The 25,031-nt window shown below is 41.9% G+C and overlaps 2 protein-coding genes across 4 annotated transcripts in view; one reads left to right on the forward strand and one right to left on the reverse strand.

The window, feature by feature from the left end:
- TEN1 (TEN1 subunit of CST complex) overlaps nucleotides 1-5,142 on the reverse strand; it is a 17,206-nt gene extending 12,064 nt beyond the window's left edge. The window contains exon 1 of one of the 2 annotated variants that reach the window (XM_060080399.1): nucleotides 4,862-5,142. Coding sequence is in view for 1 of the 2 variants with exons in the window: in XM_060080398.1 (XP_059936381.1) it covers nucleotides 4,507-4,510 (4 nt within the window). In the remaining variant the exon portion in view is untranslated. Of the gene's footprint in view, nucleotides 1-4,506; nucleotides 4,740-4,861 lie in introns of those variants that run through there. The other variant, XM_060080398.1, reaches the window with a different exon arrangement.
- Nucleotides 4,871-25,031, forward strand: part of ACOX1 (acyl-CoA oxidase 1) — a 25,245-nt gene continuing 5,084 nt past the window's right edge. Inside the window, exons 1-13 of one of the 2 annotated variants that reach the window (XM_060080397.1) lie at nucleotides 4,871-5,366; nucleotides 5,642-5,801; nucleotides 10,457-10,617; nucleotides 18,536-18,643; nucleotides 19,831-19,950; nucleotides 20,091-20,206; nucleotides 20,623-20,792; nucleotides 21,953-22,115; nucleotides 22,939-23,129; nucleotides 23,636-23,815; nucleotides 23,954-24,059; nucleotides 24,193-24,336; nucleotides 24,495-24,701. In XM_060080397.1, coding sequence (XP_059936380.1) covers nucleotides 5,258-5,366; nucleotides 5,642-5,801; nucleotides 10,457-10,617; nucleotides 18,536-18,643; nucleotides 19,831-19,950; nucleotides 20,091-20,206; nucleotides 20,623-20,792; nucleotides 21,953-22,115; nucleotides 22,939-23,129; nucleotides 23,636-23,815; nucleotides 23,954-24,059; nucleotides 24,193-24,336; nucleotides 24,495-24,701 — 1,935 coding nt within the window. In that variant the 5' untranslated portion in view covers nucleotides 4,871-5,257. Of the gene's footprint in view, nucleotides 5,367-5,641; nucleotides 5,802-10,456; nucleotides 10,618-15,812; nucleotides 15,974-18,535; nucleotides 18,644-19,830; nucleotides 19,951-20,090; nucleotides 20,207-20,622; nucleotides 20,793-21,952; nucleotides 22,116-22,938; nucleotides 23,130-23,635; nucleotides 23,816-23,953; nucleotides 24,060-24,192; nucleotides 24,337-24,494; nucleotides 24,702-25,031 lie in introns of both variants that reach the window. The other variant, XM_060080396.1, reaches the window with a different exon arrangement.

Raw genomic sequence — 25,031 nt, forward strand, 5'->3', positions numbered from 1 at the left:
CTCACAGGCTTCAGTATTTGCGGCACACAGGCTCAGTAGTTGTGGCTCTCAGGCTCTAGAGTGAAGGCTCAGTTGTTGTGGCCCACGGGCTTAGTTGCTCCGCAACATGTGGGATCTTCCTGGACCAGGGCTCGAACCCGTGTCCCCTGCATTGGCAGGCAGATTCTTAACCACTGCGCCACCAGGGAAGTCCTAGAATCTTTTTAAAAGTAATTTTTCTACTCTCACCACGTATAAGCTAAGCTATAAGTAACTATATCATTAAATTTATTTTTATTTTTAAAATGACCATGCAGTAGCATTTGACTCTTTGTGGGGTTAGGGTTGGGGGAGATACTCTTTTGTAAATTTTAACCTCAATTTCTTCTTCAAACAAAAGCTGCTATGTGTTTGTTAAGACATTTCTGTTAAATAAGCACAGCTGGCTCCATAAATCATTATCCATACATTATCACACATTCAGGAAAGTTTCTGAGAAGACATATCAGGACAGGCTTCTCTTGTGGGTCAACTGGATTTCAAATACTCTCTCTAGAAGTCTGAGTAATGGTACAATCTGTACTTCAAGCCTTGCCCTTTTCATTCCCCAAGGCAAAATATCTTCTAGGAGAAAAAAGTCCATGGTATGAAGAAGAGAAATATGCTTCTTTTTAACAACTGGGAGGTTTGAAAATACTGTACAGGAAGGATGGTGAACCAATCTGACTGCTTCTTTCATCTTTTCTGAAGCAACTGTCAAGATTTCTGTAGTGGGATTGAAGGTCAGAGAAGTAATACTTATAACTAAGTTCATCATAGCTTTTATCGGCTTTGGGTTTGTTTCTTGGGGACAAGAAACTTGATTGTATATGTTTATCACCCCACAATTAGAATAGGTTACTGGTTTATCATAAAAGGATATAATTCAGGAACAGCCAGAGAGAAGAGGTGCATAGAACACGGTAGGTGGGGAGGGGTGTGGAGCTTCCATGCCCTCTCTGAGCTTTGCCACTTTCCCAGCCCCTCCCTGTGTTCACCAACCCAGAAGCCATTCATCAATGTGTTTAAAGTTACAAGTCTTTGTTAGTCTATATTATACAGTGAATCTCCAACATTAAAACTCGAGTTATGCCACATGATTTGACCTATGGCCTAAAAAGATTCTATCACCTGGGGATTATTTCCAATTTTAAGTGTAATCTCAACTAAATGAGTTTTACAGTAACCAAGTAAAATGATTATTTTACTATGCCTTTAAAAGTTTTGCAATCACCAGAGTAAAAATGGATTCAGGGAAGAATCACCACTGGATGCAAAAAGTACTGGGTAAAAGTTTGATGAAGACCCGGCATATTTACATGGTCTCAACAGTATCTCCCCCACAGATTACTTATTAATTCAAAGGGGAAAATGGTCCACTTCACAGTGAAGAAAATTAGCAAATACAACCTTCATGTGCCTTCTGGATGTGGTGCACTAAGAAGGATACATTGTTTCTGTGATATTCCTGTAAAAAAAATGTATAATCTGAATCTAATCACCAAGAAATATCACACACATCTGAATTGAGAGACATTCTACACAGCAAGTGGTTTATATGCTCCAAAAGTGTCAAAATCACAGAAGATAAAGAAATTGCTCCAGTTAAAGGAGGCTAAAGTGATAGGACGACTGTTATGGGTGGAATTGTGTCCCCGCAAAAAGAGATGTTGAAGTCCTAACCCCCAAGGACCTCAGCATGTGACCTTATTTAGAAAGAGGGTCTTACAGAGGTAACCAAGTTAAAATGAGGTCATTACGGAGGGCCTAATCTGACTAGTGCCCTTATAAAAAGGGGAAAGTTTGGACAGAGACAGACATGCACAAAGGGAGGAGGCCAGGTGAAGGTGAAGGCAGAGATTGGGGTGATATGTATACAAGCCAAGAAAAGCCAAAGATTGCCAGCAAACTATCAGAAGCTAAGAGAGAGGCATAGAGCAGATCTCACTCATAGCCTCAGAAGAAGCAACTCTGCCGATGCCTTGATCATGGACTTCTAGCCTCCAGAACTGTGAGACAACAAATTTCTGTTGTTTAAGCCACCCGGTCTGTGGTACTTTGTTATGGTACTTCCAGCAAACTAATACAACTAAATATAATTCAGGATCCTGGATTGGACCTTGGCTGGGAGAAAAAATTGTGATAAGGGACTTTATTTGACAATTGTAAATCCACAGAAAGGTCTGTAGATTAGGTAATAGTATTGTATCAACGTTAAGTTTCCCTAATTTGATAACTGCTGTTCTCCTGTTCTCTTTGTCCATTTAGGTGGATCCTTGGGAGGGAGAGGAAATAGGCACAGGAGGGCGATGTTTTAACCAGAACCAAGTTCCATGGCTTTAATACCACCTCCAAGCCACCCTTCTCCATCCCTGATTGGCTCAAGCCCAGGAGTCATTCTTTGTTGTTGTTTTTTTTCCAGGAGTCATTCTTGATGTGTCCCTTTCTCTCATGGTTGCATCCAATCCATCACAAATTTCTGTCAGTTCTACCTCAAAATACATATTGAATCTATCCACTTCCCTCCATCTCCATGGTCATCACTCCATCCAGGCCTTCACCGCCTTTATAACTGGTCTCTTTGTTTCCACTCTTTTCCTTCTACAGTCCATTCTCTTCATAACAACCAGGGTGATATTTTATTGTATTTTTAAAATAAATTTATTTTTTATTTATTTTTTATTTATTTAGTTTTGGCTGTGTTGGGTCTTTGCTGCTGCACACAGGCTGTCTCTAGTTGTGGTGAGCGGGGGCTACTCTTTGCTGCGGTGTGCGGGCTTCTCATTACGGTGGCTTCTCTTGTTGTGGAGCACGGGCTCTGGGCGCTCGGGCTCAGTAGTTGTGGCTCACAGGCTCTAGAGCACAGGCTCAGTAGTTGTGGCGCACGGGCTTTGTTGCTCCGAAGCATGTGGGATCTTCCTGGACCAGGGATCAAACCTGTGTCCCCTGCATTGGCAGGTGGATTCTTAACCACTGTGCCACCAGGGAAGTCCCCAGAGTGATATTTTAAAATAGAAAACATGCCACAGGAGTATTTTTTGCTAAAGCCTCAAGCCTGAATCTTATAAAGCCTCTAGATCTAACCAACAGCTTATAGAAAATACAGAAATAGAGGAACATGTTCAAGATATCACAGAGGGAAATTGTGGGCAAGTCACATGAAAAACAACCTAGCTTTTTCAATAAAAAAATGGAAGAAAAAAATCAATGTCTAGTGGAAACCTATACATTAAAAGAAGCTTAAGATTCTTATCAACCAACTGCAATGTGTAGACCTCGTTTGGACCCTGATTTGAATGAACCAACTGCAGACAATTTTTTACAAAGCAGTCAGAGAAATCTGAATACTGATTGGATCTCTTGAGGTAGGAGATAGATGGGCCCCTGGGCCGGACAGCTGGGGTTTGTCAAGTGGAGTAAAACTGAAGCTTTGTTCTCACCCAGACACTCCAAGGACAAAGCTAGTGGCAGAAGCTGAGCTCTGCTAAGTAAAGAGATAAGATGACCACTCCTGAGGTTAAGGAAAACTTCCCTGTCTGCACATGCGCAGGAAGCCTCCTTGGGATTCAAAAAGGGACGCGGCTGGGTGGGACGGTGGGGGGGCTTCCCGGGGCTTCCCTGGTGGCGCAGTGGTTAAGAATCCGCCTGCCAATGCAGGGGACACGGGTTCGATCCCTGGTCAGGGAAGATCCCACATGAAGCCAAGCGACCAAGCCCGTGCGCCACAACTAGAGCCTGCGCTCTAGAGCCTGTGAGCCATAATGTGGGCTACTGAGCCCACATGCCACAACTACTGAAGCCCGCGCGCCTGGAGTCCGTGCTCCACAACAAGAGAAGCCACCGCAATGAGAAGCCCACGCACCGCAATGAAGAGTATTCCCCATTCGCTGCAACTAGAGAAAGCCCGCGTGCAGCAACGAAGACCCAACGCAGCCAAAAATAAATTTATTTTTTAAAAAAACTAATCTTGATTAGTTTTTTGGTGCTCCCTGTACTGTGTCTGAGGGGAATGCCTCACTCATCTTACCCTATTCTCAGTACTGTTATTAAAAATTGATGCGTCAGTTTTACAAACAAGTTTTTTTAAAACTATTAACACTATTAAAAGTGTATAGTTTTAAAAAATGGGATTAGTATGTTGTTTAAAGTTACAAAGGTAAATGAGAGATAAAGGAGATGGGTAGCGTACCACACCTTCATTACCATGGCATGAGGTCAAAAGGTAACTAAAATGAGCAAATCAAGAAATAGCTTGGAAGTATTTTACTTCGATGTTCTTTAGGAAACAAAACTAGAAACAATTTATTATGGTTAAAGTGGCTGCCTCTGAAGATGGGGAACTTCTGCTTTTCATTACAAATCCTCTTACACTAGCTTTTTTCAACGTGTGCTTTTACTACTTTGATGACGATAATTGTGAAAACAAAAAAGTCTCCTTTCCAAGACCTCTAAGCACACTGCCAGTTCCGTCTCTAAGTCCAAACTCACCCATAAACAGGGGGGAGAGCCCCCAATTCCACACTCAGCTCCCCGCGGCCCACGCCTCTGGCAGCAAAGATGCCGTTATCTTAACAAACGATAGTTGGAGCCTCTCCCCGGTGCGACCCTCGTTCCCGTCCTTTTTTCCTCCAATCTTGGAAGGTTTTGGGAAACCCTACGACCTCCCCAGTAACTCGGAAAAGCACGCGGGTTCCCAGCCTCAAGCCTTGAGTCTCCTCCCACCTCTCATTCCCTGGGATGCCTTAGCGCGCGGACCCGGAAGCGGCGGGGTGGCTGCGTCCCGAGGCGCAGGCGCAGTCCTCCTCAGCCTCGTTGTCCCGCCCCTTCCCAACCACTCGCGAACCTTTCTGGGCCTCCTGGCCTTGGGTTCCCTCTTTCCGCTCAGCGTGACCACGTGACGAGGGAGGGGCGGGTTGCGGGGAGCGCTTCGCTTTCCCCCCCAGGGCAATTTCTTGACCTTCTTCCGGGGTCTCTTTGCCGGGCGCCGCTCAGAGGCTACCCTGGCGGAAAGCAGGGTACCCGCCCGCCCCGGCGCCGCCTCCGCCTCGGCCGCGGTCGGTCACGCCCGGAGGGGCCGCGGTGAAGGAGAAAGGGAGGGCCGGGGCGGGCCGAGGCGAACGGGGCGGGGACTCGCGGTGTCCTGGGGAGGCTCTTAGGGCCGGGCCCGCGCTGGAGGTCCGGACACTCGCTGTCGCTGCTGCCGCCGCCTCGGCCTCCGCTGCCTCTGCTAGCCGTCACCATGAACCAGGACCTGCAGAAGGAGCGGGCCGCCGCCAGCTTCAACCCGGAGCTGCTCACGCACGTCCTGGACGGCAGCCCCGAGAACACCCGGCGCCGTCGAGAGATCGGTGAGGGCGGCGGGCCAGGCCTCCTTCCTTCCCCGAGCAAAGCTTGAGACTCCCTCCGGGAGGAGTCGGGGGGCGCTGTAGGGCGTAGGCCGCAGCCTCTGGCCCAGCTTTAGGGGAGCCGGGAGCCCCATTTCCAGGGGCGGCTCTGGCGGGGGGAATCGCCTATAACGAGAGGGGGCCTGTGCCCGTGAGTCTGAAACCTGCTGTGACCCAGGGAGCTTTAACGGAGCCCTGAATTTCTGTCTTCCTCTTGATACCCTTTAACTCCCTACCAGAGAACCTGATTCTGAAAGACCCAGACTTCCAGCATGAGGACTTGAATTTCCTCAGTCGTAGCCAGCGTTACGAGGTGGCTGTTAGGAAGAGTGCTACCATGGTGGAGAAGATGAGGAAGTTTAACATCGCAGACCCTGCTGAAATCATGTGGTTTAAAAAGTAGGTATGCCTTAGCTTAGATCAAGTGCCTAAGCCAAAACTTCAAATCCGCAATCTGCGGCGTCCTTTTTCATCGTGCTTGACGTTTGAAGACTCGAATTGGCATATTTTCACGCCATTTTGAAGTTATTTGTGTCGAAAATAATCTTTACTTTTGTATTTAAGCCTTTTAAAGGGATGGCATTTGTAAAAAATTGATCATGGAAGTGCTATAATTTTCTATCTCAAGAATCATACAAATTCGGCCCAGATGTCTCAATTTTGAGTGATTTAAATATAGAATGACTTTGCTTTTTGTAAGAAGGAGGCCTGCTAAATTTAGAAGCTGCATTTGGAAGGATGTTTTCAGTTGCAAGGACCAAACATTAAATACTTTGGAGCAGTAACAGTTTGTATTTTCATATGTGTGTAGATCTTGAGTTTAAAATAATGGAAAATGTGGGTGGATGAAGAAGAACTTTAGTCAAACCTCAGAATGAGTATAAAGTACTCAACCCAGCATTGTTGAATCTGGTGATGGTATTTAAATGGCTCCCCTGTCATACAAGACCTCATAAAAACATGCCTTGGTCCTACTGCTGAAAAGAGTATGTCCTTTTTTCAGACCATCTGCTTTTTGTTGTGTTTTTAGATTAGAAATAAAACTTTTTTTTGCCTTTATGTAAATAAACACTATAATTATATGATCTTAGTACAAGATTTCTTTGACTTTCAGCATCTCTTACACTTCTCGCTTATTCCTGGGCATTTCCTGTTTTAGGCCTCTACATTTTAGAAGAACTCCAATATTTTCATCATTGAAGAATAAATGGTGTGAATGGTACATACTTAAGAGCCAAGAAAAATGAAACATATTACAAGTTCTGCCTTTATGTAGCAATAGGCATTCCTCCCTTATACTACTGCTGCAATTACCTGTGGTATATAATTATTTTCAGTTTGACCTGGTTATTATTGTCAAGAGGAAATGATTTACTCCAGCCCTTAGGACCACACTCAGAACTCCTTTGCATTTTAGTTACAAAAATACAGTTAATTTGGTAGTCCAGTCAGAGTGCTTACCAACTAACAGATGCTTTTTTTTTTTATTTTTAAAGTTTGTAACATGGCTGTGAGGATACTGAGGTGGAGTAACTCCTAGAAGATTATGTTTCTAATTTTCCTGAGTTCGGTCTGTGAACTTTAAAAAATTAGTAAGATTTTGTTCTTCCTTAAAACAACACAAAAGAGGAGGTTTGTTTTGTTTTACTTTAAGATGGCTGATGCCGTATGTTTCAGAGTTGGTTAGAAGATTTCATGATCTGTGGTGGTGCATAACGTGTAACCAGACTCCAGTGAAGTCACAACGAAATAAAGTCCTTTATGTGAGTTAAGGATCAGTGGACACCAGCCAACTGTTTTGCGTATCATTTTTTATGACACAGACCTCACTATTTGGGAAATACAAAGTACAAACTTTGGCTTACCCTTTGACATCTTTCCAGTATTTCTGGGATGTGACAGGGAGATCGATGTATGTTAGAGAAGGGGATTGAAAATTAGTCTTGGCAATTACTGAACGCCATCGATTGTCACTCACACCCGTGTCTTATGTATCACTGACAAAGTTAACTATGATGTACCATTAATTGTGAGATGCATCAGATTTCTTAAATGCTAAAATTGGCTGTGAGGAGAGGGATGCTATAATTAATGAAATATAGTAATATTTCTCTGGGGATTTTGGGCATTTACCGGTCTCTTTTACATCCAATTTCTCTATCACAAAATAAAACTCATGAGAGTATGTTGAAATTGACTAAAGTATTAGTAAAGTACTTTGAGATTTCTCATCTTGAGCAGCGAAAGAATTCATCTCTCCATTCCTTGAGAAAATAAGACTTTGCTGTTTGGGGAATAGGAGTTACTTTCCTAATCTCCTTTCCTGTAATTTTGTCTTTTAACTATACAGTTTGCTATGCAAAAACTGTAAAATATTCTTAAAAGTAATTTAAAATTCTGATGAGAATCATTCATGGTTTCTGTTATCCTTATTAGGTTTTTTTTTTTTTTTTTTTTTCTTTTTGCGGTATGTGGGCCTCTCACTGTTGTGGCCTCTCCCGTTGCGGAGCACAGGCTCCGGATGCGCAGGCCCAGCGGCCATGGCTCACGGGCCCAGCCGCTCCGCGGCATATGGGATCCTCCCAGACCGGGGCACGAACCCGTATCCCCTGCATCGGCAGGCGGACTCTTAACCACTGCGCCACCAGGGAGGCCCTTATTAGGTTTTTAAAGCTAGTTGCTTGAAAAGCATCTTCAGGAGGGATTAAACATAACTTAAAAACAAATACTCAGATTTTGTTCTTGAGTTAACTTTCAAGTGGCCTCAAAAAAAAAAGTCTCAGTATGTTTATGAAAACATAAGTATTTGACAATCTTTATTTTGTGTCACATATTTTTCCCTCTCAGTTTCCTAGAGTTAATTATTTCGTGTCAGTGTCATCATTTTACCAACCCAGAGCCTCCTCAATTCCCTCAAGGGACTGGGAGGGTCTTATATTGCCACCATTTTTAGCACCTGGATTACTGGTTTTATTTCTCAGAAATTCTCGCAGGTTCATTTCCTCCTTTAGTAAAGCATGGTTGTAAGGGAGTGCTGTGGTGCCCTTGCCGTTAAGAGGCCAGTTTCTACATTTATCTCCTCATTACTTATCTCCACTTTAGTGATGGGTATGTTTTGCAAAGTGCCTTACTTCTTTTTCTAGTACAGTAGCAGGAAGCTGATGCTGATTGGTGTTACTTGGAACTCACCTCTGCTGTTCCTATACCTCCTTTCCCCTCTTTCTCTCCTTTCAGTTTAAGGGTTTTTTTTTTCAAGGTATTTTTTTTAAATTTATTTATTTTTGGCTGCGTTGGGTCTCTGTTGCTGTGCATAGGATTTCTCTAGTTGCGGCGAGCAGGGGCTACTCTTTGTTGCGGTGCGCGGGCTTCTCACTGCAGTGGCTTCTCTTGCAGAGCACAGGCTCTAGGGCACGCAGGCTTCAGTAGTTGTGGCACGTGGGCTCAGTAGTTGTGGCTCACGGGCTCTAGAGCACAGGCTCAGTAGTTGTGGTGCACAGGCTTAGTTGCTCCGCGGCATGTGGGATCTTCCCGGGTCAGGGCTCGAACCCATGTCCCCTGCATTGGGAGGTGGATTCTTTACTGTGCCACCAGGGAAGCCCTCAGTTTAAATTAATATTTGATATTTGTGTGAAAATCATAGAACCTCAGGGTTAAAAAGCATTTCTGATGTTGGCTAGTCCAGGCATTCCGTGGATGTTTGAATCTGTCCCCAGCACCCCTGAAAGGTGGTGGGATGGTTTCAGGGCCTCCCCAGATGTGAATTGGCAGCCTACCCCACCTTTCCCTTAATTCATGCTCTACTTTTGTACAAGCCAGGATAGGCTGGCGGTGATACTGCTTCCAATCCATCCCTTGAAAAGTCATGAGGGTCAGTTAGGTGGTACTTACTTTGTACCCTAAGCTATATTTTTTTCTTTTTTAAAATAAATTTATTTATTTTATTTATTTTTATTTTTGGCCGTGTTGGGTCTTTGTTGCTGCGTGCGGGCTTTCTTTTGCAGCGAGCGGGGACTACTCTTCATTGCGGTGTGCAGGCTTCTCATTGTGGTGGCTCCTCTTATTGCGGAGCACAGGCTCTAGGCGCGTGGGCTTCAGTAGTTGTGGCACACAGGCTCAGTAGTTGTGGCTCGCGGGCTCTAGAGTGCAGGCTCAGTAGTTGTGGCGCACGGGCTTAGTGGCTCCGCTGCATGTGGGATCTTCCCGGACCAGGGCTTGAACCCATGTCCCCTACATTGGCAGGCAGATTCTTAACCACTGTGCCACCCGGGAAGCCCCTGAAGCTCTCTATATAGATAGATCTGACAGAATAGACCCCTAAAAAATCTATAGCACAATGTAGCCGAGGCTGACTAGTGTACATAACTCATATTTTGACTATCTCACAGATTCTCTTTTGTGAGAAAATCGTTGAAGACTGAATTTCATTATGATTAGAGTTCCCTTAATCTGGAATAATTTTCAAAGACCGTTTGTGATAAATTTTTAACACTCACATTACCTACTTAGTTGTCTCTAAGCTCTGAAGGCCTTTAGAGATATGTGCTTTGGCCCCAGAATGTATATGTACTATCCTGGACGTTTGCTTTGGTTACTAGGGAAAGATAGTTTAAATTATTCTTCTTTGGGACATTTTGTTAACAGGTCAACAAATAAGTGTTCTGTGGAGTGTCTTTTGATTTTCGAAACAAGTAAAACCTGAAAATAATGCAAAAACAAACAGGCAAACCCTCCAAAAAATCAAACTAGCAAATAACACCAACAATATAATAAACAAAAGGGGGTTGAGGCTAAAACATGGTAGAATTTGCTTCCTGGATTAAGTACGAAATTCAGAATTCTGGCCCTGAAATGACTAGGGGGAGAAGAGATTCCACTAGATTCTGCTGTTGGCTTTTTAGGTAGTAAATGATAAATATTAGTCTTAATTTCATAAGAAAGGGGTTTAAATTTTTCTAACCTTCATCCTCAGGGCCACAGCTATCTGGCAGGATTGGTAGTAGAATGCTACTACTTTCCAGAGTAAGGCTGAGATCCTTTTCTTTTCTCTCCCGTAGACTACATTTGGTCAATTTTGTGGAACCTGTGGGCCTCAATTACTCCATGTTTATTCCTACCTTGCTGAATCAGGGCACCACTGCTCAGCAAGAGAAATGGCTGCCTTCATCCAAAGGACTCGAGATAATTGGCACCTACGCCCAGACGGAAATGGGCCACGGTTAGTCCATGTTTGAGGCTCAGCGGGTAACCCACCTCAGGACTTCAGTTAACAAATGACTCCTGGCAAAACAAACAAACAAAAATGACTCCTGGCATTTGACTTTTTCCTGCTGCTACACATTTGGGGTTTTATTTTTAAATTGTTAAATCTTAAATAAAATTCAGCCTCTTATTTTCTGATAGTTTCTTTCCCCTTAAACTGGTCCAAGACTCTGGCCTGAAGCATCTGTCATTGTTATTTTTTAAGGCTCGTTAAAATGGGTGTTGAGCAGTTTGGAAAGATGGGGTTGAAAATATGGCAAAGCGCCCCATTGTATTGGTGTCTGATTAAAGACTTCGTTGAAAATTCTTAAGAGGGTTCATGCCTCAGCAACATCTGGAAGATGCTCTGCTTTAATGAAGTTAAAGATGTGGATTTTAAACAGGCAGAGGGTTAGAGTGGTGAAGGTTGTGAGATGGTTTGGGAAAAAGTCCACGATGCTCTTCATTTCTTTTTATTCATTTTTCTATTCATGTCCGTGGACTTTATATTATCAGTAATTCTTGGTTAAATTGTTCCTAAAAACCTGGCTACTTTCAAAAAGTTTTGTGTTCAGTCTTGTGAAACAGGTTTGTTTTCATAGATGAGGCCACTGACAGGTTTGAGTGTCTTGGAATTTGAGCTGCCCGGTTCATAATGCTTCCCGTATGTAAATAAAGAAAAGTAAAGAAAAAGAATGAGAAAAGGATGCAGATATCAGGAAGACTTCATTTTTGTGTTTGATTTGGTGCTTTTTGGTTTGCAAATTGGTTTAAGGAAATGTTCTTTCCCATAATGCCTGTGGGAACTGCAGATTCTGGTCTTGGTACAGTTTTATGAACACCCTGCCAAACACCCATGGCCATCTTCAGGATGATCAACACTGAGATGACAGACCTGAAGGAAGGTGTCCTAACGGAAGGAATATCACGTTCCTACAATGTTCCTGTCTTGGAGTGTGCGCTCGTGTTTTGTTATCTTGAGATAGCTTTGAAATAGGGGGCATAAGATGTAAACTATTGTGAGGCTAAGTGAGTCTGATCTGTGTATCTCTTGTTGGTCTAATCCTTCTGCCTCTATTTATAAGGTACATTTCAAATGTATATTTGAAGGAAGACAGGAGGAAATGAAGACTTGAACTTCACTGGTTTGAGGAGCCTGGAATGTTGGACTGAGGTCCTGTGTTGCTCTGGGCGAGTTTGTATTTGTTAGAGTTTTCTTTCCCTTATTCCTTCTAGTTTTCGAACGCTTTCTTGTATTCGAACCAACTTTGTCTCAATCTCTATGGTTTATTTAGAGAACAGAGTTTTAAGATTAGGTCTTGTTTCTTGCTGGAACTTTGTCAGTTCATATTAGTTGTGCTTCACTGACTGCTGTTCTTTTCCAGAGAAGCCAGTCAGTTTGTTGGCTAATTTGCATCCTGTGACAGTACAGTCTTATGTAGAATATATAAAAAGTACTTCAACATCAACGGGATTGGAAATAGAGCAACTTGTACAGGATGAAGATTTGACCATTTAAATTCTGAGACCTTGGAAACGGTCAACAGTGATTATCTAAGTGTTCTCACAGAATTGGCTGTAACTTCGAGTTTGGGATTCTTTCACCTCTAGGTAGCTGCTGAGAAGTGAGAGACTCAAAATTTCTCAGGCTTATTCCAGAATCCTCAAGAATCTTAAAATTCAACCACTTGCAGAAAGTCTAGGTCACCAGCTTTCTCTCTTCCCTCTAGAATTGTGTCTTCCCTCCTCTAAATACACACCTGTCTATATAGGCGCACAAGCCCCAACACACATTTGGTCTGTGGGTGCGCGAGCCTTAATCAAAGGCAGAGAGGCCTGGGCCAAGAAGGGCACCCTCTTCCTGGGGTTCTGGTGTTAAAGGGACAGTCTGGGACGTGGTCCAGGGGTATTATCCTGGCTGTACGTTTCTCCAGGTCACAAAGCAAGTAATGTGTTTGGTCTTCACAGGTATTTGATCATTTCACGTTCTGGCCACTTAATGGGAATTCTTCTTGCCTTTTTTTTCTCCTTTGAGTACTGAATAAATAGAATCTGCATATTGATCTTACAAGATTTTATTGTATCCTTCCAATATTTCTTTCTATTGCCTCTGTTTGATTAAACATTTTGCCCTTATGTATTCAATGCATCCTTCTCTGAGTAGGTATAAATTTTCTTCTTCCCGTATCTTGGATAATTATCTTCTATTTTATTCCCTTTTTTGTTTGTTTGATTTGTGTTTAATGCTTTGACTTGTGTATGATACAGAGATGAGTGGACCCCATACTATTTTTATGTTTATTAACTAGTAGCTCTTTCCCCTTGTTATGTTCTTTCTGGTTCATCTTAGAGTTTTGTAATAGTTTCAGTTTATTTATGGAACCTTAAATATATTACATTAATTTTTTTCTTTATTTTTCTCCTAACGTCATAAGCTTTGGCTCATTGTTGCTTTTTAAGATATTTAAAAATCTGATAGAATAAGCCTACTATTGCTATATTTCAATTTATATGTATTTGGTGTTCTTGCATACTTATTCTTCTAGATGAATTCTGATCTCAATTTGCCAAGTTCGAAAACATATTCTGTAGGAATTTAAAACCCATTACCTTAAATCCCTGTGTTTTCTTGGGAAGTATTAATTTTACTTAGTCCTCTCAGACAAGAATTAGCAATTTCTTTCCTATTGTCCATTTTCATATCTTTTATTCATCCTAATTAGGTATTTATATTTTCTCTTAATTAAATCTATAATATTCTGAGCTAAATTACTTAACAGATTTTTAAAATATTTTGTTGCTGTTATAAATCACCTTTCTCTTTACCACGGTTTTCTATTTGAATAGCTCTAATGGATAAGAATGAGTGATTTTTTTTTTTTTAATCCTGGTTTTTCTAAATTCATTTATTATTGATGATGTTTTGTTTTTGTTGATTTCCTAGGATTGTAATCATACTGTCCGTGGAGATGCAATTTTGATTTCTTCCTTTCTCATATATTATTAATCTAATCATTTTGTCCTCAGTATTGACTGCTAGCCTTCCCAGCCCTGTATCATGTAGCAGAGCCTGGGAAGGCCTTCTGGTGTTACGGTTTTGGAAGAATCGACTCCAGCTCTTTACCAAGCAAAATGTGGTGCTTTGCAATTTTAAAATAAATTAATTAAAAATAATATATGATCTTTATCATGCATAAAGAGTATAGCAAATACTTGATTTAAATCAAAAACTATCCAGGTCACTTTCTCCCTGTAACATTTCTGCATTTCATCCACTTCTGAATAATCCTTATCCTAGTCACAAGAGACATTTTTCTCCTGAAAACATTTTTCTGCTTCAAGACAGTTTCTGATTATAAGTAGTTTTACCCCTGCCCTCCTGAGTGTGTACTCTGTGGTAACCCTTGGTGCCCCTCATTATTCCCAAATACACGCCCACCCGTGACGAGTCTGATGGGCGCCTCTGAATGGCCTCTCCTTCACCAGGAATCGCTCTGGTTTCTAGTCATGGAAAGTAGCCTCTCAACACTGTGAGTGGTTGGCCCCAGGCCACAGCTTTCAGTCCTACTTAGAGTTTTCTTCTTTTAGCTCCTAGGCGCACATTAATTTTTCTTCCTACACATCATTCTTTTAAAAACAGCACAGTTGACATTCTTGTCTGTGCGTGAAAGGTACTCTCTCATCCCTGGAATGTGTTTTTCCAGGGATTTCCACTTTTTTTCTTTTTTTTAACTTTCTATTTTGAAATGATTACAGATTCGTAGGAAGTTGCAAAAATAGCACGGAGATGTCCCGTGAACCTTTCACCCAGTTTGCACCAGTGGTGACATCTTACAGGATTTCCACTTTGATGCTTCCAAGTCTAGCTCTGATTTTGGCAAGTCTTTCTAGTGTCCCCACCGTTGTCCTCAGCCCAGGTTGCACTAGAAGACGTGATTAGGAGATGAGATTCTTGTCCTTGTTTTGCCATTATCTTTTTGACCTGAAGACACATAGTTCATCTCAGCTTTAATTTCTCTGTAAAATGAGAAAGTTATTCATGCATTCTTCAATCTTTATGTGATTGGTTAGCTGAAAGCTCAGCCCACCCCCAGCCTCTTTGGAAGCCATCACATGTCAGCCCCTGCCTAGAGCACCCTGTCCTGATTATTCTCCTCAGGTGGAACAATTAGAGAAATTTTGAAACTGAAATGTTTAGGCTCATTTCTAAGGTAATGAGCACAGTAAGAGTAATATAGAATTGATTAATTTTGAGCTGGAAGTTAAATAAAATGCCAGTAGCATGCAACATTACAAAGCCATATAGAACTATTTCCTATTAGAAATAAATTCACATAAAAGTTTAAGGCACCTGCAAATTTTAAATGGAAAAGAATGACTTTAGAAAGTGGATTTAAAATGACAACTAACATGTTTAGTATCGTTTGTGATAATTCCCATATAATTATAATGGAGAGCTTGTTATGCATGAATCTGTTATTTGTAAGTGTTACGGTCTTCACTAAAAATCGCATGTCTTTTTATTTCTGAAATTAATTATTGGGATGAAGAGCACTGTCAGTTTTTGTATTACATTGTTTCAGTAGCATGTGGCTGGTTATTTGTGATGGATCCAAATGAAATGACCAGAATTATGTGAGGAATGTGGATTAATGCTGGATGTTTTATGGACAAACAGAAAAGATTCTAGCCTAGAAGCATCATTGGAATTAGATCCTGGAATAACTTCTGTCCAAGAGAACCACTATGTTCTCTTGTCTCAGCTTTTCATTAGAATAAATGTCATTGTACGACTTAAATTCTCCATTCCATCCAGCCTTTTCAGGTTTTTTATTTACTTTAATTGCAAGGCTCGAATCCTCTGCCTTGCTCACATGGTCTTGTGCTGCACAGGCTTTGGCATCGGTAGCCAATCCCTACCGAGATTAATTAATTTTAGAGATGAGTAACATTAGAAAGTACTTCTCGCCAACGTAAGAAAAATGGAAATAGCTAAGAGTTATAAAGTAATACAGACGGGGCAGTGCTCCCATCCATGATAAAGTCCACCCATTAATTCATACTTAACAGAAGGGTTTTTTTCTCCTTCCCTTCCTCTGTTTGTTCAAATTGCTGATTCTCTCACACCTGATAATCTTCTCTCAAATGCCCATCCTTGGTATTTCTTTGAAGCTTTGTGCACCGAGGGCAGTCTGGGCCTCTGGATCTTCACTTGGGCATGTTCCTGCCCACCTTACTTCACCAGGCAACCGAGGAACAGCAGGAACGCTTCTTCGTGCCCGCCTGGAACTTGGAGATCATTGGCACTTATGCCCAGACAGAGATGGGTCATGGTACGGTGCATTCAGTCTACCTTCTGGGTTGGGCGGGGCTCTTCGAGCTTAGCATATGCATAGAGTGTCCACAACGTGTCAGCAGTGGTACGTCCACGTGCTGTGTAAGATCTGTTTAAATGCAGTGTTTCTGCAGGGTTTTCACACATATAAGTCTTGGCATAGACAATGCTTTGGTCGGTGGAAATTAAAGCTTATATTATCACAGACATGCTGATGGATTGTTCATGGTTCCCCTTCAGAAGGTCAAGAATTACAAGTCAGGCCTTACTTAATAAGTGATTTTTCAAGTTTACTGAAGTTGTATGGAATTTGTGTGTATGTAGAGTCTGAACCCATCTCTTTTTCTTCATTACTATCTGATTATCTTTGCTACTGATACCTTAATGAACTTGCACAGATTGCAGAAGAAATACAGATTAATAGAATGTGTGCTCTTTGACTTGCTGAAGGGAAATGAGTGGCTTCTATAACCCAAACATGCAGCATTTTGTACCTTGACATTATTTGTGCCTTGATTCAGTAAATTCAGTAAAGTTCTGAAAGTGGCTTTGGCCACAGTTTAGAAAAAATAAGATAAGTTGTACTTGTGGGCAGTTGATTTCACACTCTGTATGTACTGCCTTTCTTCTTTTTTTTTTTTTTTTTTTAAATTATTTATTTATCTATTTTTGGCTGTGTTGGGTCTTCATTGCTGTGCGTGGGCTTTCTCTAGTTGCAGAGAGTTGGGCTACCCTTCGTTGTGGTGCGTGGGCCTCTCATTGCGTGGCTTCTCTTATTGTGGAGCACGGGCTCTAGGTGCGCAGGCTTCAGTAGTTGTGGCACGTGGGCTCAGTAGTTGTGGCTCGCGGGCTCTAGAGTGCAGGCTCAGTAGTTGTGGTGCACAGACTTAGTTGCTCCGCAGCATGTGGGATCTTCCCGGACCAGTGATGGAATCTGTGTCCCCTGCATTGGCAGGCGGATTCTTAACCAGTGCGCCAGCAGGAAAGTCCCTGCACCACCTTTCTTTTTTCTTTCCATCCCTCACCTGTCTTTTCCTGTGAACTGGATGGGGCTGGAGGTGGTGGCTGTGCCTGGTAGCATCCGTTCCACATTGGTATCTGTGTTTGCCATTCATTTACTTCTGGCTTCTCTTTTCCCACTCAGGCATTTCAGAACAGCTGGTCTAGTGTATATTTTCCACTTGCTCCTTATTCCTGTACAACTTTATCTTCATTTGATTGCTAATTTGGCTTTCAGCTTCCGTGTAAATAGTATTTTAGAGGATTTTCCTAAGGCTCAAAGTGGAATACTGTTTGATTCAGTTGTGCATTTGAAAACGTTTTGTCATGACCTGTTCTGTCTAATATGCTACCTCGTTTTCTATAAAAGTTTCTTCTTTGGTGAAAGGAGTCTTAGTGTCTGATTCGTTGATTCCCACACAGGGAAAGGTTGTGGATCACACATAAACTGTCCATTTCTGTTATTTAACTCGGGAGTTTCTAAGTGTTTCACAGTTTAAGTGTTTAATGAGATCTGGCATTATCAAAGCAATTTGGTAGAAGGTTCTCAGCATTGGCTACAGGATAGTATTACTAGGGAGGGTGTCACTTAGAACATTTTTCTGTAACTTTTTTCAAATAATTTTGGCACGTTTGTATTAGGATTTAAAACACGAATCCCTGTCCATCTCCATTATGCATAAAAATGGAAACTCTTCCTAGTCACACTAGTGAACCAGCCAGGAATAAGTTAAGGCTTAGCGTTGAGTCTGCAGGGTGAACTTGGACCTTATTATTGGACTTATAGAAATTTTAAAAAGTCACTGTTGCAGGTCTTTTCTGCATAATGATTATAACTTTTTTTTTTCCCCCCGCACTGCGAGGCATGTGGGATCTCAGTTCCCCCACCAGGGATCGAACCCGCGCCCCCTGCATTGGAAGCGCGGAGTCTTAACCACTGGACCGCCAGGGAAGTCCTGGTTATAACTTTTTAAGTTCTTGTTTTCCTTTCTAGCATTCATTCTGAAATAAATTCCCGGTTTTCAAGAACTTTAGCCGAGTCTCTTCCTGTCACGTGTTCTCATTCTTTGTTATAATACAGAATTCCAGAACATTGCATTGGTGTGGTAGACACAATACAAATGAGTTGAAATTGGCACACTAACAACTTAGGTATGCCTTTAAAAGGTCAGTTAACTTCCCTGTTAAATTCGTATCCTGTGACTTTACGAAACTACGATTCTAATCTGCCTTTATTTTACATTTTCTTTTGGTTGATCTAAATAAATGTTCCATATCCGCTGCCACAGAAGTGCACTAAATCAAGTACAGAAATGGAATATGCTTGACATTCATATTTTCAGCTTAATAGGAACAAATCAGGAAATCACATATTAATTAAGCATAGGAAATTACGTATCTTGGTTATCAACCATTTGTAGTTCATCTATAGATGTTTTGTTGTTGTTAGATTTTGTTACTCTCTGCAATGCTAAAGCTTTAAAGGACTGGGCAGGAGATTTTACCCTGTACCTATTTTTTCCCATATTCTATCTGAAGTAGGTGTAATTCATTTTCTTAGGAACTCATCTTCGAGGCTTGGAAACCACAGCCACTTATGACTCTGAAACCCAGGAGTTCATTCTTAATAGTCCTACTGTGACCTCCATCAAGTGGTGGCCTGGTGGGCGTAAGTGAATTTTTTAACAGTTATTGGATGTTTTAAGATTTATTATAATGTGTTTAGAATGTAGAGCTTATATGAGAATATAATTTTGAAATATAGAAAAAGCTCTTAGAGCTTAAACTATTCTGAGCTATTTCACATTCTCTTGTGTTGCATGTTACAGATATTTATACATTTTGCAAAGCGCAGAAAGGGCAGCTATCTTACTCTGCTTTTCATGGTTTTTCATTTAAATATTCTCATGTGTTAGCATAGTTTCCATAGTCATCATTTAAAGTAATTTAGTTTTCCCTGTTTGGTTAGTCATTTCCATACTGGAAAGCATTTGAGTTGTTTTCAAATTTTTATTATAAATAGCTTTGACATGAAATTTATTTAATACTGTCTTCCATTCTGAGTTATTGTTTTAGGATATATATTTCAGATGAGATTAGTGGTTGAAGGATTTTGTTATTCATGTTATATATTTTAATATGGGATGTTACATTTTGATAGGAAAAAAACTAGCATGCAAAAAAAGAAATATTTCTGGATGTGCTAACCAAAAATCTCTTAAAGCAGCTGTATCCCATAGTACTTTCTGCAACGATGGAATGTTCTCTGTCTTTGCTGTTCAGTATGGTAGCTACTAGCCACTTTCAGCTTTTGAGCACTTGAAATGTAGCTAGCTGACTGAGGGACTGAATCTTTTATTTTATTTAATTATAATTAATTTAAATGTAAACAGCCACGTGTGGCTAGTGGCTACTGTTTGGGAAAGCCTTGCCTTAAGGGAGAAAAAGGATGTAATTTAAAGTAATGTTCTAGGATTATCCTAAAAATTTATTTATGTAAATGAATGAAAAATAAGTAGAAAAAGCCTACTTTTTAAAAATGCTATCAAATTAACATGCTGTACACCTTAAACTTAGACAATGTTATATGTCAATTATATCTCAATTTAAAATGTGTTTATATATATTTAAAAAAATGAAGGATTGCTTTGCCAAAATTCAGTGAATAACTATCAGCTTAACTGGATTTCCTTCTGAAAACTAGGCATGGCAGTCATAAGAAAAGCTCTCTGGGCACACTTTATTGATGGAATCTAGTGTTATATTTGACATATGCTTTTTTTCCCCCTCTTTTGTTTCTATGAAAATGTAAAAATGTTTGATCACTTCCCTCTCTTGTTCTGTTTGATGTTGCAGTTGGAAAGACTTCAAATCATGCGATAGTACTCGCCCAACTCATCACTCAGGGGAAACGCTGTGGATTACATGCCTTCATTGTACCTATTCGTGAACTTGGGACCCATAAGCCTTTACCAGGTTAGAATTGTTCATCTGATGTTGAGGTGAAAATTAAACCAATCACTTTCTTCTGCAAAAAGTATAATACATAACTAAAGAAGAGGAGGGAAGCCAGGAATTCCAGAGCATAAACACCTTGTGACTTTCATCTGCGGTAGGTATTACTGTTGGAGACATTGGCCCCAAATTTGGCTATGATGAGATGGATAACGGCTACCTGAAGATGGACAATTATCGCATTCCCAGGGAAAACATGCTGATGAAGCACGCTCAGGTATATTTAGACAGAAAATAGGAGGAGAGGTGTCAAACACGGGGATTTCAGTGGCTGTTGATAATCACGGGGTTAGAAGGATCTATTCTTTTAGAAGGTACTAACAGAGTTTTACTTCTGAAGCTGCTTTTATTATGGCCATGAAATCAAAAGCAGTTGGCAGGTATGAAGAACATGTTTTGTTTTGCTAAACCAGTGGGGGCTCAAACTTTAGCATGCATTAGAATCATCTGGGGGGCTGGCTAAAACCTAGAGCGCTTGGCCCCCAGAGTTTCTAATTTAGGAGGTCAGGGTGGGGACTGAGCGTCAGGTGATGCTGATGCTGCCTTTCTGGGGACCACACTTTGAGAACGACTTGCCTAAACTGCCACTTGGTTTTAACAGAAGGAAGCATCCATCTCATGTTCTTTTTCCAGGTGAAGCCTGATGGCACATACGTGAAACCCCTGAGTAACAAGCTGACCTACGGGACCATGGTGTTTATCAGGTCCTTCCTTGTGGGAGAATCCGCTCGGTCTCTGTCTAAGGCATGCACCATTGCCATCCGATACAGTGCCGTGAGGCATCAGTCTGAAATCAAGCCAGGGTAAGGGTGGAGTCTGAGATGAGCTTGATACTGAAGACCTGGCTTGGACCCCATCCAAATATCAAAATTCCCAAATGTGTTGTGGAGAAAGTGCATTTGCTGTAAAGTTAGCTAGGATGGCAGTGTACTGGGTCTGAGAACCTAGACTTCCCTTAAGTGGAGAGATGAGAATAACCACGTAATTATTACTTTTTTTTTTTTTTTTTTCCTTTTTGCGGTATGTGGGCCTCTCACTGTTGTGGCCTCTCCCGTTGCGGAGCACAGGCTCCGGATGCGCAGGCCCAGCGGCCATGGCTCACGGGCCCAGCCGCTCCGCGGCATATGGGATCCTCCCAGACCGGGGCACGAACCCGTATCCCCTGCATCGGCAGGCGGACTCTTAACCACTTGCGCCACCAGGGAGGCCCACGTAATTATTACTTTTAACCTTCTAAGGAAAACAGTAATATTACTTGAGCTTTATAAATGAAATGTTGAAAACACTGAAGGTGGTGTGAAGATTCTAGTTGCTACTAACAATTACAAATCGGGTATAGTGCAAGTGACATTCAACTTGGTTCTCTGTTGTGTTCATGGACATGCTTTATTCTTACTACTGCCTATTACTTGGGCATGACTCTTTGATAAGCTTTTTACTCTTAAAGAAGGAATAAAGAAATTGATAAGAGCAGACCTGCTTAGACTTCAAATATTTAACTCAGTGCATTGGGTCTCCTCAGATTGTGGTCAGAATATAGTTTATTCAGCCATCTAGGCCCCTTTAACGTTGTCTTCCTCCTGTGAAGTTAATGAACTTTGGTTCCGGAAGTTGCCATGAGATACAATTTTCTTAGACTGGAAAGACTAAGAAAAATATGAAAGTCAGCTAGAAAATCCTGTCCAACTAAGGCAGCTCATCAAGGTGGTTAAGCACGTGGTCTTCTATAGCCAAATGCCCTAGATTTAAATCAAGGATCTGCCACTTACTAGCTCTCTACCCTGGGTAGGTTCTTAACCTCTCATTTTCTCCATCTGTAAAATGGGGGTAATAAAAGTTAACCTCACAGGATCTTTATAAGGACTCGATAAATTAGTCTTTCAAAGTGCTTAGACCAGAACCTGGCACATAGTAAGCTCTGTATAGGCATTTAATTTTTTCCCCCTTTTTTTATATGCTTTAGTGAACCAGAACCACAGATTTTGGATTATCAAACCCAGCAGTATAAACTCTTTCCCCTCCTGGCCACTGCCTATGCCTTCCAGTTTGTAGGCGCATACATGAAAGAGACCTATCATCGGATTAATGAAGACATCAGCCAAGGGGACCTGAGTGAGCTGCCTGAGGTCTGTGTCATGTCTTGTTCCCTTGTGGGCACCCTTCTGGTTCATATTTGCCTATTGGATCATGTCCAGAGAAAATTAAACATTGGGGTATCTTGAAAAGAATCCATATATTCTCAAAAGATAGAGAAAATTTTCTAATTGAGAGTGGATCAGATGCGAAGATGCGTGGGTTTTTATTTTTATTTTTTTTTTGCTTTATAACAAATTTAATGAGTTATATATATACATATGTTCCCATATCCCCTCCCTTTTGCGTCTCCCTCCCACCCTCCCTATCCCACCCCTCCAGGCGGTCACAAAGCACCGAGCTGATCTCCCTGTGCTATGCGGCTGCTTCCCACTAGCTACCTTACGTTTGGTAGTGTATATATGTCCATTCCGCCGTGGGTTTGTTTTTAAGTTTCAGAATTACTGTACCATGTTGGTCATTTATTAATCAAAGGAACCTAAGTGGTGCCTTTTTTGCCAAGTAAAACAGTTCAGAAGGGAATGTGGGAGTGTTACTAGTTCAGGCCAATCAGATGAGCATGCTTTTCAGTTTACATGGCATAGCAAGTGATTTTGTTTGTTTTTTGTTTGTTTTTTGTTGTTGCTGTTTTGTTTTTTGGCTACGCCACGTGGCTTGTGGGATCTTAGTTCCCTGACCAGGAACCCGGGTCCCTGGCAGTGAAAGCGTGGAGTCCTAACCACTGGACCACCAGGGATGTCCCTGCCAAGTGATTTTGAAAGTGATGAGTGCTGTTAAGTGAGGCTAAGTGTGTCTCATTGGAATGCGGGCTGTCAGCACCGCAGATGTTCTGATGGCCTGTGCTTCACCCTTCAGCTTCACGCCCTCACTGCTGGGCTGAAGGCTTTCACGTCCTGGACGACTAACGCTGGTATTGAAGCCTGTCGGATGGCTTGTGGCGGGCATGGCTATTCTCACTGCAGTGGACTTCCAAATATTTATGTCAACTTTACCCCAACCTGCACCTTCGAGGGAGAAAACACTGTCATGATGCTACAGACGGCCAGGTGAGAATCTAATTCATGATTTCTCATATGTGGCCTCAAGAATGTTCGAGTCCTTTCTGTTGGTTCTTATTGCCATGTTTTCTGTTCTCATTATATTTGTTTTTTGGGGTTTTGTTTGTTTGTTTGTTTGTGTTGCGGTACGCGGGCCTCTCACTGCTGTGGCCTCTCCCGTTGCGGAGCACAGGCTCCAGACACGCAGGCTCAGCGGCCATGGCTCACGGGCCCAGCCCCTCCGCGGCATGTGGGATCTTCCTGGACCGGGGCACGAACCCGTGTCCCCTGCATCGGCAGGCGGACTCTCAGCCACTGCACCACCAGGGAAGCCCTGTTCTCATTTGTTCCAGAAAGATGTCATTTTTGCCTTCCAACCTGACCCACGGTTTTTTCTTTGGGTCAGGCTAGTATGAAACAGCTGTCACACAGCTTAAAGTCATTTCAGGAGTTCGTTTTATTTCTGTTTCACGAGAAGCATAGTTGCTGAAAGCATGTGTCCTGGTGACTTTCAGGTTCCTGATGAAAAGTTATGACCAGGTGCACTCAGGCAAGTTGGTGTGTGGCATGGTGTCCTACTTGAATGACCTGCCCAGCCAGCACATCCAGCCACAGCAGGTGGCCGTCTGGCCAACCGTGGTGGATATCAACAGCCCTGACAGCCTGACAGAAGCGTACAAGCTTCGTGCGGCCAGGTGAGCACACCCTCAAGAGCTGGGACAGGGCCATGGGGGCCTCTGTGGCCAGGGGCTTATCGGGAGAGGCGGAAGGCACAAGTACTAGCGATCACTTCCTTGAGCTCCAGTTTTCCAGTTCTTTTCTTTTTTTAACAGATTAGTAGAAACTGCTGCGAAAAACCTTCAAACTGAAGTGACTCACAGAAAAAGCAAGGAGGTAGCATGGAACCTAACTTCCGTTGACCTCGTTCAAGCAAGTGAGGTCAGCGATGGTCCTCTCTCCCCCTCCCCTTCTCTGTCCTTCACCACCCCCCTCATTTTCTTAGTGCAAAAACTGTATCACTGTTGAGTCTTTTTCAAAGGTTCTTGCACTCTGGTGTTTTCTTTTTATCTAGGCACATTGCCACTATGTGGCAGTTAAGCTCTTTTCAGAAAAACTCCTCCAAATTCAAGAGAAATCCATCCAAGCCGTCTTAAGGAATTTGTGTCTCTTGTATTGTCTGTATGGAATCAGTCGGAACGCAGGGGATTTTCTTCAGGTATTTTCTAAGCTTAAGTCCTTTTATTTATGTATTTCTTAATTTTTTATAGAAAAATAATTGTGGTTTACTTTGTGGTTGTACGTGTATATATACATATATAAATATATTTATACGTACCTATGTAATATCTCTGTTTGCTTGCTTGTTTCTTTTAGGGGAGCATCATGACAGAGTCTCAAATCACCCAAGTGAATGAGCGCATAAAGGAGTTACTGACTGTGATTCGCCCTGACGCTGTTGCTCTGGTTGATGCATTTGATTTTCAGGATGTGACACTGGGCTCTGTGCTTGGCCGCTATGATGGGAATGTGTATGAAAACTTGTTTGAATGGGCCAAGAAATCCCCACTGAACAAAACAGAGGTAAAAAAAGAAAAACAATGTCTTTTCACGTTTTGAAATTGTTCATTTAAATATTAAGGCAGGAAAGACCTCTGAGTGATCATCTGTGAAAGCTTTGAAAGCTCTCATGGCCACTTCAGACAGTCCCTTTATTTGAGCAACGGGTTTTGAAGGGAACAAGGTCATTCCTGCAGTGTGCAGGTTTTTAGTTTTCCCCAACTATTTAGCAACAATTGAAAAATTTCAAATGTATACACAAATAGAATACTCCAGTGCATCTCCCCCGTACCCTTTGTCATGTTTCAGCAACTGTCTGCTCATGGCCAGTTGCGTTTCATCTGAACCTCCCAG

The sequence above is a fragment of the Mesoplodon densirostris genome, chromosome 18 (assembly GCF_025265405.1).
Source record: "Mesoplodon densirostris isolate mMesDen1 chromosome 18, mMesDen1 primary haplotype, whole genome shotgun sequence".
NCBI classification, from domain to species: Eukaryota; Metazoa; Chordata; class Mammalia; order Artiodactyla; family Ziphiidae; genus Mesoplodon; species Mesoplodon densirostris.